This window comes from Sardina pilchardus, chromosome 9 (genome assembly GCF_963854185.1).
Source record: "Sardina pilchardus chromosome 9, fSarPil1.1, whole genome shotgun sequence".
In the NCBI taxonomy this organism is placed as follows: Eukaryota; Metazoa; Chordata; class Actinopteri; order Clupeiformes; family Clupeidae; genus Sardina; species Sardina pilchardus.
In genome coordinates, this window is record NC_085002.1 from 33,316,345 (window position 1) to 33,329,587 (window position 13,243).

Below are 13,243 nucleotides of genomic sequence, written 5' to 3' on the forward strand. Positions count from 1 at the left end.
CTGCACTGACATTGGCTCATCTGCGTTCGATGGGCTGGACTTAGGTGCCAAAAGTGAATTGATAGCATCCATGTATTTGCATAGGTTATGTCAAGAAAAGGTCAAAAGCTACCGTGGCACAATCACATTTGCATATGTCTAGGTTACGTTGATCATTTCTGCCCCTATAGACAGAATTGTATTTATTGCCTGTTTATTGCCTCTCTGGCCACTACCTAGTATTATACTGTTAATGGCCGCGTTTCCCAAATGCGATCTTTCTTAAGGACTTCAGAAGGCTCCAAAGAAGGAATCGCTAAGAAGGAGCGCTAAGATACGGGTGTTTCCCAAACGCGTTCTTAACTGCCTTCTTAGGAGAACCTTAAGATCAAGTCAAAGAAGCTTCTTAAGAAGCTCTTAACGAGAGCTTTTCACCACGGTGGTGCTGAAACTGAATCAATCGATGCCAGGCAAATTGATCACCCACCCCTTTATAAGAGCACAAGTCACACACAGTGCCCCGTGTTCCCCCTACAGGTGCAATTAGGCTACACCTGTAGGCTATCGTGTGTGCGTGTGTGCATGTGTGTGTGTGTGTGTATGCAGGCCCGGGTGGCTAATCGAGAGATTCGGGAGGATTCCCGGTGGGCCGTTAACATTTTGGGCCGGTGTGAACGTGTGTGGGCCGGTGTGAGCTATATTGTTTCGCGCCCTTGCGGCACTTCTGCAGCCTGGGCTGTGCAGTCACGGCTCCTTACGTCTGCCAAAAAACTCAAACTAACTGATAAAACAGGGTGATTATCAATATAGCCTAGGCCTATTTTTTATTAGCTCAGGCCATTCATATAACTCATGCAAGACGCATCCCATCTATCTTATAGATAGTGTTGTAGTAGGCATGTGATGTAGGCTAGTCTACTTTATTAATATCCGAGAAGATGTAACCCTCCAGCCCATGTGCCCTGCGAGTGGGATGCATGTATGCATTAATGTAAACCGGACTTTTACACCGCGGACTTTGGCAATGCTACAGTAGGCTACTATAGAGTACTGTAGCAGGTGAAGCCTCATTGGATTAGGTTCAGCTAAGTTCAATTACATCTGTTTCCTTGATATCTGTGAAATGCCACAGGGTTGTTGATGTTTTTTGTATGTGAAGTAGCCTATTATAAACTCATATGCAGATGTGTTGACAACATAAACGTGTAATTCAATATTATTTTTTTTAAGTCTATGTTTCTTGTGCCAGTGGTCCACAGCCACGAGTGCATTGCGACATTGAAAATTGTTTTATTGTTTAAAAAAGTGGAGGATATACATTTCCCTGACGCAGCTTGATCACTAAAGCCTAGAAATCTAGGTGCCCCTAGCGGCAGGCTATGATCACTGAGCATTTGATCAGCTCGATCTTACGTTTCCTTCTTGGTGAAAGATCTTCTTAAGCTAAGAGCGACTCTGGGAAACACGTTCTTCTTTCACAGCATTCTTAAGAGCACTCCAAAGAAGATCTTAGTGTTAAGAGCTTCTTTATGTGTTTGGGAAACGCGGCCAATAGCAATTGGAAGGCTAATATTATTAGTTACTATAATGTTAGTAGTTGCCTTTTCTGTTGCATAGTGTAATGTCCTGTGTGTACAATTTTCATCTCACCAAGGATTCTTGCTTTTTCTGTATATGATGAGCTGATTGCACATCAATACCGTCTACCCTCCTGACTGCTGATTTATATTTAATGTGGATCTATCTCCCACTCCTCCTCTCCCTCTCCCCCTTCTCTCACATTAATGACAGGAAGTGCCTTGAATCTTAATCATTTATTTCATAGAGCACTTTCATCATCCTTCAAGTACCATGATGGGGAAATAATACATCAACAACCTCCAAGGAATAACTTATGAAAGCTTTTCATTTCCTCAGATAATAGGCCTGTGTTATGTTTGTATAACAAGCATAACACACACATACAAAAAAAACATTAGGTTGTGGCAAAAATAACTCACAGACATCAGTTATCACATCTCCTCCTCAATACAATGTGCAATGGGTGCAGTATCTATACATGCCACTAACATCACCAGGTGCAATATGCATAGACTACAATATTCAGCTACTCACTCCTTCTATTTCAGTGATCAACCACCACCATGTTTTTTTTTTGTGTACATTCACAGAATAGACTGCGAGCTGCAAAAGAGTCCACATCATTTGTGTTTTCTCATGTGTGCATTTTCGTCTGATCTTTCAGTAACACCTAAAACACACATTTTCTAGCAACAGCCTCAAAGTCATTTTGCTGGTAATGTTGTAGGGTAGCTTCGTGGTTCATGATGAATTAACTGTCACACCAAAAGTTACATTCTCTGTGAAAGGGAAAATGACTTGCTGAACGTCCTTTGTCGTGTATCTTCTGGAATGCATGTGGGTTTTGTTATGTTGGTTAAACAAAACGAGAGCTAAGAATAAGAATAGATAAACACATAAGCAAAATACGTAATCATGACATTAAGTAATCTATGGCAAGACATTTGAATGAATCTGGGCACAACATTTATACCTTGAAAATGTAAGCCATTAAGGCAATTAAGTATTAATGTATTATTGCATTTTTTTTTCATAGAGAGGGTTTTCTTACAAAAAAAATGTATTTTTTTCCCCTCAGGTGGAATCTGCATCGCCCAGTCCTTAAAAATTCCTCATGATCGTAAGCAGGCTGATTTTGACAAGATTGTTGACCAACTCTACAGCACCAATAATGCCCGGGCAGTTATTATATTTGCCTCAGATGAGGATATCCGGTAAGTGTATGCTGATCAGTGTATGAAATAATGCTGAAGTAAACACTGACTGAAGTAAATCATAATGTCCTGACTAATAACCACACTGTCTATGAACTGCACAAGAGTATGTTCCGAAAGTACAGTCAAAGTTTCATCATTTCATAAATTCGGCATGGATGTGATGCGAATGGGCATTTCAAGCAGAGACAAGGGAGGAAGGCAAAGTAAATATACTCTGCCCCTGGCAACGGATATTGTATTGAGGCTTGACACAAAGTGCATCAAAAAACACACCCATTCTTCTCTATTCATACTTTGCACGTGACGTCACAAAGATTGGCTGGCAGGCAAGAACTTCATTCACCAGCAACGAAACATAGTATCTTAACCAGGGATATGCCAGTTACTTAACCGCTAGAAGTTGGTATTTTGAGGCTTAAACAATATGCCGGTGTTACAGATCTCGATGGGATCCTGTTAACTGGGGATAAACAATTAGCACGTCATCACGAGCAGGCAGTTTTACCTAAGCGAGCTATCTCTTTCCCCAAGTCAGTAGCTGCAGGCTGCACTCTCCCAAATTAACACAAACTTAGGCTGTGGGGCGATAACTGGTCTTCAACTGATCGCAGAAATAAGGTTTGTTTTTGTAAATGTATGGACACGTGACCATATGTTCACGCAGACTTCTCTATCGCGCAGAAGTAGGCTTGGTTTTCGTTCAGGCTGTAGGAGTGATGTACCCTACCTAACATAGAAAAAAGTAGATAGATAGATAGGTCCCCTAGAGAAAACTCAAACCAGTCATGTTTTTGAATGGTCGTGCATCATTCCCTCAGTTTGCCTTGAGATGGGAGAAATACGGATTTCTATGAAACCCATGAATAGGACTTCCTGCTTTCAATGATGTAAAATGATGATTTTTACATCATTGAAAGCAGGAAGTCCAACATTGAAATCTGCATTTCTCCCATCTCAAGGCAAACTGAGGGAATGATGTACGACCAATAGTAGTGCCAACAAATTTGGTCATACAGTAACTGTATATTAATCATTGAGCTCCATTCACTCACATTCATTGAGGACCATCTTGCCCTCAAGTTGAATTACAGCCAGTTTTGATACAGTATAGTAAGTGGATTACTAGTTGCAATTGGAATGTCTTCTTTTGCCTAGGGATTTTCTTAATGGAGTGAAATATTCTGAAAGTATTCATTTATAATAGCTGTTTCAGATTCTCTGAATACTAAATAATGGTATTTCAATTGTCCTTTCAAATCTCCTTTAGTACAGGGTAAACTAGGGCACTTCATGAAAGGAATGAACATATTGATGCCTCATTCTTGCATCAGATAACAACAACCAATCAATGTGACACACAACAATGACACAATAGCAACAATGATCCAATAATTGTATTGTACTGTTAGTGGAGTTGGATTCTCTTAACACCGCAGTTGTCTCTTCCTTTTAATGAACCCTTCACCACTTTCCTTGACCTCATGACATTTTCCACTCCACACCCAAGAGCATTCTTCAGACCAGTTCATATCAAACAAGCAAAATGAGATGAGCTGCAACACACATTGTACAAAACGGTGGATTCAAACCAGTGCAACAACTCACAAAACACCAGCAATTTATCCACAGCATTAAAGACATGGTCATCCTCCAAAAAAATCCATATTTGCCCACCTATTTGTTTCCACATTGAAATATAATGGATTGAAATATAAAAGATGCAACAGGGTGGTATGTAAACAGGGTGATACATTTCATAAAAAAATGTTATCCAATAATGGTCAAGTTATTGACTAAACATACATACCTTCAATTGGAAATGTCATCTGCTTAGCAACACTAGTGTTAAAACTGTAATGAAAACAGTTATTCCTGGCTCATTTGTAGCATGAGCAGCTACATGTTCCTGACTAGTTAACACTAGAAGCGCCAAGCGCCGGTCATTTGACCGCTGACGCGTATTCCTAGAAGCGCCGTGGGGGTTTGACCTAGATATACCTAGAACTGCCGGGCTGCGGTCATTTGACCGCAGCGATTACAAAAAAAAAAAAATCTTTTCACTCGATTAAATTCCAGGACCCTACGTTCACGACTTTTCCTAAATACGCGTGTTTTGTCACCCAGAATTTTTACATGATCAAAAGCACACCGGTACAAGCTAGTTTAGAGCTATTTTGCGCTCACTTATGTGACAACACTATGTTGTCTCGCGTTCGGCCATTTTTGTTCAGGCTGCTATTCTCTTTTCTCACAGCAGATGTCGCAAGGATTTCCTGTCAGTCGGGCATGAGAATAATATTTTACCATAAAACATATCGTTTATATATGTGCAACATGTATTATATATGTGCTTTATTATGACCGCCGCTAGCGTAGCTAGCGAAGCGGTCATATAGTTGTTGTCAAAGTTTTTTTTTTTTTTTTTTTTTTTTTTTTTTTTTTTTTTCTTTTTTCCCGTCATTTTTCGTCAACGATTCCCGGGACACCGTAACACCGGAGCGCATGAAACTTGGTGGGCATGTAGCCCCAGTAGAGTTCTATGGAAAATTTTCGTTTCGTCCCCGGGGGTCACTCCACCCCCGCGCTGCCCCCGCCCGAAGCCCAAAAATGACAGTTTTTCCTACATAATTACCTGAACCGTGGCACCGAGGATGACAAAATGTTTATGGTATGTTGTTCTCTAGAGCTTGCATCAACTTAGCTTATAACCAGTCATTTGTGATTTGCCCCCCCATCGTAAAAATTGAAAATGCAATGTAATATTGCTTTAATTGCCCCTATCTTCAGATGAGATGTTATGAACTGCACCAAATTTCATGTGTATGATTAACCTGACACCCTCTGGGAGTATGCCAAGTTTTGTGGAATTTCATCCATGGGGGGCTATAAAATAAATGGATTTATGTGTACATTCAGGACTGTATACCCATCGGCCAGTAGATGGTGGTATTATCTGGAGTCTAAATCCCCCCCTGGGGATTTCAAAAACTGTTCCAAACATCTCAATCTCTGCTAGTTTTTGTCCTAGAAACATATAAGTGACACCATTAGAAACCTTTAATCAACTAGTTTCCAAATATGTTTTAAAAGAGAATGGTTGCTCTGGGTGCAACAAACATGCAGGAACACACACACACACACACACACACACACGCACACGCACACACACACACATAAATACACACACACACACGCATACCTACACACACACGCACCACTACATACACACATGTACATAAAACATTATACAAACACATGCACAAACACGCCCACACACATGCACACATACACCCTTACACACACACACACACACCTACACACACACACACACACACACACACACACACACACACACACACACACACACACACATGCACACACACATCTTTGAGTACATTTTGTGAGACCACCGGAGCTGAGAAGTGAGTGTGTGTGTGATGTACTATAGCCTGTGTGTGTGGGTGCGTTTCTGTGTGCCCATCTGTGTGTTTGCATGTGTGTATATGTGTGTATGTGCATGTTCTGTGTGTGTTCTCTTTCTTTCTCTCTCTCTCTCTCTCTCTCTCTCTCTCTCTCTCTCTCTCTCTATGTCTGTGTTATCTGTGTGTATTCTGTGTGTGTTCTCTCTTTCTCTCTCTCTCTCTCTGGGTGTGCCTGTGTGTGTGTGTTTGTGTGTGTGTGTGTGTGTGTGTGTGTGTGTGTGTGTGTGTGTGTGTGTGTGTGTGTGTGTGTGTGTGTGTGTGTGTGTGTGTGTGCGAGTGTGTGTGTGTGTGCGTGTGTGAGTGTGTGCCTGTGTATGTGTGTTTGTGTGTGTGTGTGTGTGCACACGCGCGCATGTGAGTGTGTGTGTGTGTGTGTGTGTTATCTGATATTGGAGTGACAGTGACGGCAGAGAACACAGTGAACATATACTCAGAGACACATTAAACACACACACAAGCAGACACACACTCACACTAGACAGAGAAGCACTCATACACAAAAGCAAGCGCACACATGCACACACTCATTTACATACATAAAAGTTGCAGTAGGGATGGAGTAGGCGATGGAAACACAAGCGTGATTGATATTTGCGGAGAGAATGTGCAGGACTGAGCGGCGGTCATATTGTGTATCGCTTTGCGGTACATCTAGTTTTAATAACTATTTTTCATTTACATGGCATAGTCTATGGAGGCGATTTACAGTGGTAAAATGCGAGTTTGTTTTGAAAATGTTGCGACAGGCCTACATGTGTAATTTTCGTCGTAGCCTATTTATGTACGTAGGGCGCGTATGTCTACGTACATTCATAGTTGTACATCTTATCTTCTATTTGTAGGCTATCTTTTAAAGCTCAGACTAATGTATAAGCATTTTCTTACATATTTGCTGGACTGACTGAGTTACGTCAAGTCAAGGACCTATCCTAACGCATTTGTTGTATAATGTCAATTGGCGCAGCGTTAACACTCCTGTCTGTAACGCCGGAGACCCGTGTTCACATCTCGGCAGGAGCGAAGTGCAAAATCTTATATCGATAGAATTTACTGACCGTTTTTCAACGTCGATGAACAATTATTTTTTGTTAATGGTTTTTAATAACAACCTATCTGAAATAAACGGATGAATCGCAATATGTTTAGGCCTACCATTAACGAAAAATAATTTCGCCAGCCAATCATTTTCTGCCGCCAACTGACAAACTTTGACAAAGCCAGTTAGACTTTTTGCATCTAAAAATAATTATATCATAGTGACACGCGAAAAAATAAACGATAGCCTAGAAACTAGGCCTACATGAGATTTTCCCACTGGACACACCACATCAGTATTGTGCTCGTTGCTACGACACACAGGACTCCCAGTGAGTTGACGACCAATGAAAATGACATGGGGAAAAGCAGCAAACAAAGTAGCCTGATTTTGATCTCACCTTACATAGGCTACTTTCCTAATTCCTACGTAGGGCTACTCAGACTTTTGTTAAATCGTCAGGGCCCGGTTGCACAAACACCAAAACCAAAGATTGATGATATGAACCAAATATTCTGGAACAGATGGATTTACAGCATTGAACGTGATAGGCTATTAGCTAGCCTACTGATGCGACTTCCACCGTTTCCTTTCCAGAGATTGCTGCGCTGTTCACAACGCAATGAACGCATGCAGTCTACATTGAAGTGAAACGTGCAGAACGTTGTCCAAAACAATACAATAACATTGTGTGTTGATATCTAATACAATATACACATCTGTAGACATGAAGTGGCAACTAAAGCCATTATCAGTCATGAAAACTGTGGCGGCTGCATTAAGGTTTTGGCTGAGCCAGCTAGCCAGCCAACAACTTCATTAGCCAGCCGTTCTCAAAGCAAATGGCTTCGGGGTCTATACAACACACTATCCATTGCAGCCTATTTGAAACCGATCATCCCCCTCCCCCATACACTCGTCTAGGATACTTAGGCTACAGATATCACCGAGGCATTGAGGAACTGCCTCCCCACCCCCACCCCATCTATCTGTCCCCTGCATAGACTAGGCTGTAAGCTGGCTGTTTAGGCAACCCGTGGAAGAATGCGCAATCATGTTTCATCGCATATGCGCGTTTCAGAATGTTCGAATTCGCCAGCGTGCGTGTAGTTATGTGAATCGAAAAGAATATAAATATAGCCTACTTTATTGATGCCTTGTTCAAAAGAACTTCCGTCAGGAATAGGTTGGGGATCGAACCAGCAACCCTTGGGTGATCAAGCCGAAGCTCTAACCAGTGAGCTACGACTCTGCTTGTTAACCAGGAGAAAATGTGTGTCTCAATGCTGAATCTCGAATTCACATAGAATTTAGCTTAAATTGTAGAAACAATAGGCCTGGCTTTTTTTTCAGCAGACATCGCAAACATAGCCTACACATTCGCAAAACAGAGAATATCATTCACTCATTATTTTAAATTATGCTACTTCTCACGCCTATGCCTGCTCAGCATAGCTCTCTCTATCTCCCTCCCTCCGATGTAGCTAGACCCTAGATCTTCTCCCTAAATGAATGAAAGTTGTTTTAGAAAGTAGCCACGGTAGCCTGTAAAATGCGGCATGAAAATCTGGCTACTGTGTAATTGAAACCAGACTATTAGGCTCTTTGTTCCAGGTGACCAGGTCCGATCATTTTCGGCAGCGCGAACATAGGCTACCTATTAAATGAATAGAAGTGAATTTGGGGAGTGAATTAGAACTAGCCACATTCACTTTTAGAGCATTTTAGTTGAAAGTCAAGTTTGCTTAAGGTTTGTTCAAGAACTCTTCCAAAGTTTTTAACAACACAAATCAACACAAATACATTAACAGATAACTCAAACGTGCTGTATGTCATAATGAAACAAACAACCACAGATTATCAACAACACGGTCTGACACGAATGACATGGCTTAGTGCAAACTGAATTTATGACCAAACGATTTCATTCGTGCACGAAGCGCCATCTTGCGATCATTATGTGTAAGTAAAAGCCTCCCAGTCTAAGGACTCAGCGGTCATTTGACCGCCTCGCCGCGCTTTAAGTAGTTCACAACAGCACGGCGCTTCTAGTAGGTCGTCAAAGCGGTCAAATGACCGGGGCGCGGCGCTTCTAGGTATAAGTGGGTCAGAACGGCGCGGCGCTTCTAGTGTTAAATAGTCTGATGGTAAATCCCTCTGATTGGCTCGGAACGGTTATACCTGTGACACATGTAAGGGATAACGGCCGACGAGGTGACCGGTTCGATGGAAATAATGGCTAGGTGGAGGTCTAGAACTCCGGCGACGTGCGAAGCACGGAGTTACCTCCGCCTAGCCATTATTTCCATCGAACCGGTCGACCTCGAAGGCCGTTATCCCGCTTATCTCCCGTTTGGTGTCTTCATAGTGGCAGATGACATGATTATCGCTGCAAAATGGAACATGACAAAATACTCCAGAGGGTGACGGAAAGAGCTGAAGAGCTCTATATCAAATACATGGTTAATGAAGTGAAATGTCTCCAGTTCAGATGGGGTCAGACCAGAGACTTGGCATGACCAGGGATATGGTTCAGTACATGCCTAATGAGGCTACCCTCACTGCACCATTACGACTGCTTCTTGGGAAGGATGTTGAGTGGCATCCAGAACAAGAGGCTGCATTTAGAGTATTGAAAATGACTCAACAGCACCACCACTGTGGTTCTTTGACCCCAAGCTCCCCGTGGAAATTCTAACTGATGTCTGATGCAGAGTTAGCCTGACTCTCGCCAGACCCTTGTAGTTCCGCCATGCTCCACCAGAGGCGTTTCGTTGAGCTCCACACAAGGGTCTGGGCTCGAGGGCAATGCAAACTCCTTCACGGGAGCAAAAAATAATGAACCAATCAGGATCGCCGGAGGGGATTTCATGTGAGACAGTCTGATTCAAACAACAATGGCGGCACGCAGCGAGGAGTCTTGTGCTGACATTGATTCTGCTATTTCAACAGTTTTGTCGAATCTATCGAGTATTCATTCTTTGAAAGATGAACAGAGAATGGTTTTGAAGGCATTTATTGGTGGCAAGGATTTTTTCACTCTTCTTCCAACTGGGTTTGGCAAGAGCTTGAAGTAGCCTGGCACGTCATTCAAGATAACAGACAAGTGGTTTATCAAATCACATGCAAGGATTTTTTTTACAAGGTCAGAAATACATCTCCTATCGAGAAGTCCCAGATCCTTGTGTGAAGCTCAGCGAATTACATCTGGCGAGAGTCAGGTTAATGCAGAGTAGAACTATGCACAACCACAAAAAAGTTACTAGATCTAGTCTTTGCTCTCAAGAAATTCCATCAGTATGTTTACAACATTGCTGTGAAAATCCAGTCAGACCACACTCACAAGCCCCAAGGGCAATTTTGACGAAACTGCGTGGAATTCCTTCTAAAACATTGCGTATTGTGAAAACCTGCAAAGTAGTGCATGAACAAAAAATCCACACAGCTTTTCGTTGTACATCCCAATTAACGTGAAATGTATGCACGAGCACTACACCCCATCCTCTCTCCTCCCTCAATCACTCTCATTTTAATAGGCCAACTAGAAGTCCACTCGAGAGCGCAGACCTCTGCGAAGACAAAATGTAATAATTGATCATCAAATTAAAATAATTTATTACCAGCGAATGCGAGGTAAAGGTGTTCGTATCCGACAAAATGGCAAAGCAACGTATGTCTTTATCATCTGTAATTAAAATAAAAAAACAAAGCGTGGCAGTGTCAACTAGGGTCAGAGGCCGTGGCTGATTCATTGGTCAGTCTGCAAGTAGGTGACAGAGTTCACATAACTCGTTTTGGTAGGCATTTGAACCATCACAAAATAGCTGCATCAATTACAAAGTCATGAAATCAATTGTGTCCAAGTAGGAAACCACACATCGCGCACCCAAAGTAGAATAAACAAAGTCAATCCAGGCTTTGCCAGAACATTACTATTTCTGGATTATATACCTATAATTTGCACACAAGCGTGACAACAATAATGAGAATGCTCATTACTCGAGGAAAGTCAAACTAGCCTATGCAGTCAAACAGGGAAATAGTAGCTTCAATTCACACTTCTTAGTCAGGCAACAGATATTCACTTGGATGATCCTGTCCCATTTGTATTTTGTTTCAATGAAGACTATCGAGGATATGTGCAAACGCCCCGCAAATGTTGAAGCCGACCCCATTCATCACAGGTTTCGAGGAATAAAGGCCTAGACCCGTGATCAACTAATGTTATTGTGCTGCATAGCCTCTACGTGTCGCCAACTGACAATACACACTGGAAATGTGTATACGCCACATAGTTGTGGTTAAAAATTGGGAAATTGTGATATAATGGATTACTTGTCTAAGAATGCATATTGCACAACAATTGCAGACAATTACAAACCATAGCAAAAATCATTGTGACAATAACTAGGCATTGTTGACTGCATTTCTTATGAAAGTGATGTTAACCTGATTATGGGTGACTTTCCAGGGGAATGCTCAATGCCAGCAAAAAAGCTGATAAAGTTGGACACTTTCTGTGGATTGGCTCAGACAGCTGGGGTTCCAAAAACAGTCCAATTCACTTGCTGGAGGAGGCTGCAGTGGGAGCCATCACCATTCTTCCCAAGAGAGCCACAATTGCTGGTAAGACCATGTGGAAATGTGCATGAAATGAACAAACATAGAAGTTATTTCACTATAGTTTTGTGGTTTTCATTAGCCTGGCTAGCGCCTACCACTTCTCAAGTTAACTCGTTAATTTTCTCGCACTTGAAAAAATGCCCAGATCCGTTCATTGGGGTGCCACGGATGTCTATCAAATGTGTCTGTGCATAGCTCATCATGGTTTCGCTTTCTCCCCTGTTCTGTGATTGGTCGCCAACATCAGGTGAAAATGTGGGTGTTAGTTTCCAGACTGCCTTAGCAGCGTGAAAGAAATCACCGCGCAAGGCAGGATGGGAACACCCAGGCTAGGTTTTCATAACATCACGAAAATAAATGTTTTGTAAAGAAGTGGTATGCAGGGTGTGGCTCTTATCCCTGTGGGGCCAACAGACACGACACGTGTGTTAAAATTCAAAATGGAAATCTTTTGCCTAGCGGGATGGTCTAGTGTCACACCGTTAAGGCCAATCCTGCATCCAGCACCAAGTCAGCCGGTCCAATCAGAACACTCTATCTGTGTACCAAGTTCTTGAGCCCGCCTTTGCACGGTGACGACAGAGTTGCGCTACAGCGAGATAGCAGAACAACCATAGAGAACAACGAAGATGGATGAGGCTAACGAAGCGCGCTCGGCTTTGTCATCGTCTTTGGAAGAGTTAGACTTGCACTCAAGCACTCAAGTCATTAGTCTTAAAGAAGGATGTATTTGCCGTTTTGCCGACCGGCTAAGATTGGTCACAAGTGCTGGCCTATTCCGTGCAGAGGCAGTTTGAAAGACAACGATTCATCCCACCCATAGGCTTCAGCTCTGTGAATGGTCCGACTCCAGACTTTACATTTAATGTATAGTTTGGCTTGCCAGGGTACATTTCTTACCTATTTGTAGTCAATTCTGCAGCCCCCCAATCTAAAGCGAGAACCATACAGATGGTACGGGTTGAGAATGCTCCTTTCTTTCCCGCACATCGGGACTCCCGAAGCATCGGGAAAACTGCAACCGCAAGGGGGCAACATAGACCGCCCTAATAATATGAAGGTTCGGCTCATGGAAAAACCCGAGGACACCGCTCTGGTGACAAGCGGAGAAAAGAGACATGACGCTCGGCATGTTAGATTGCAGTTGCAGAGTTTTCGAATGTTTACAGCCTACCTCACAGCTCTCTCACTCGACGTAGCCTATAACTCAGTCAGTCCAGCAGAGATGCCAGAGCAACGTTTTGGTCAATGGAGGGGGAGAGAAATGCTCCGCATATCCGTCTCATTTAATCATTAAAATGAAAGTGATGACTGGCAAAATTAAT

General features: G+C 42.4%; 1 protein-coding gene across 2 annotated transcripts in view; it reads left to right on the forward strand.

Moving 5' to 3' along the window:
- Nucleotides 1–13,243, forward strand: part of grm7 (glutamate metabotropic receptor 7) — a 199,464-nt gene that overhangs the window by 84,578 nt on the left and 101,643 nt on the right. For both annotated transcript variants that reach the window (XM_062544835.1, XM_062544836.1), the window contains 2 exons: nt 2,639–2,774; nt 11,767–11,921. In XM_062544835.1, coding sequence (XP_062400819.1) covers nt 2,639–2,774; nt 11,767–11,921 — 291 coding nt within the window. The remainder of the gene's footprint in view (nt 1–2,638; nt 2,775–11,766; nt 11,922–13,243) is intronic.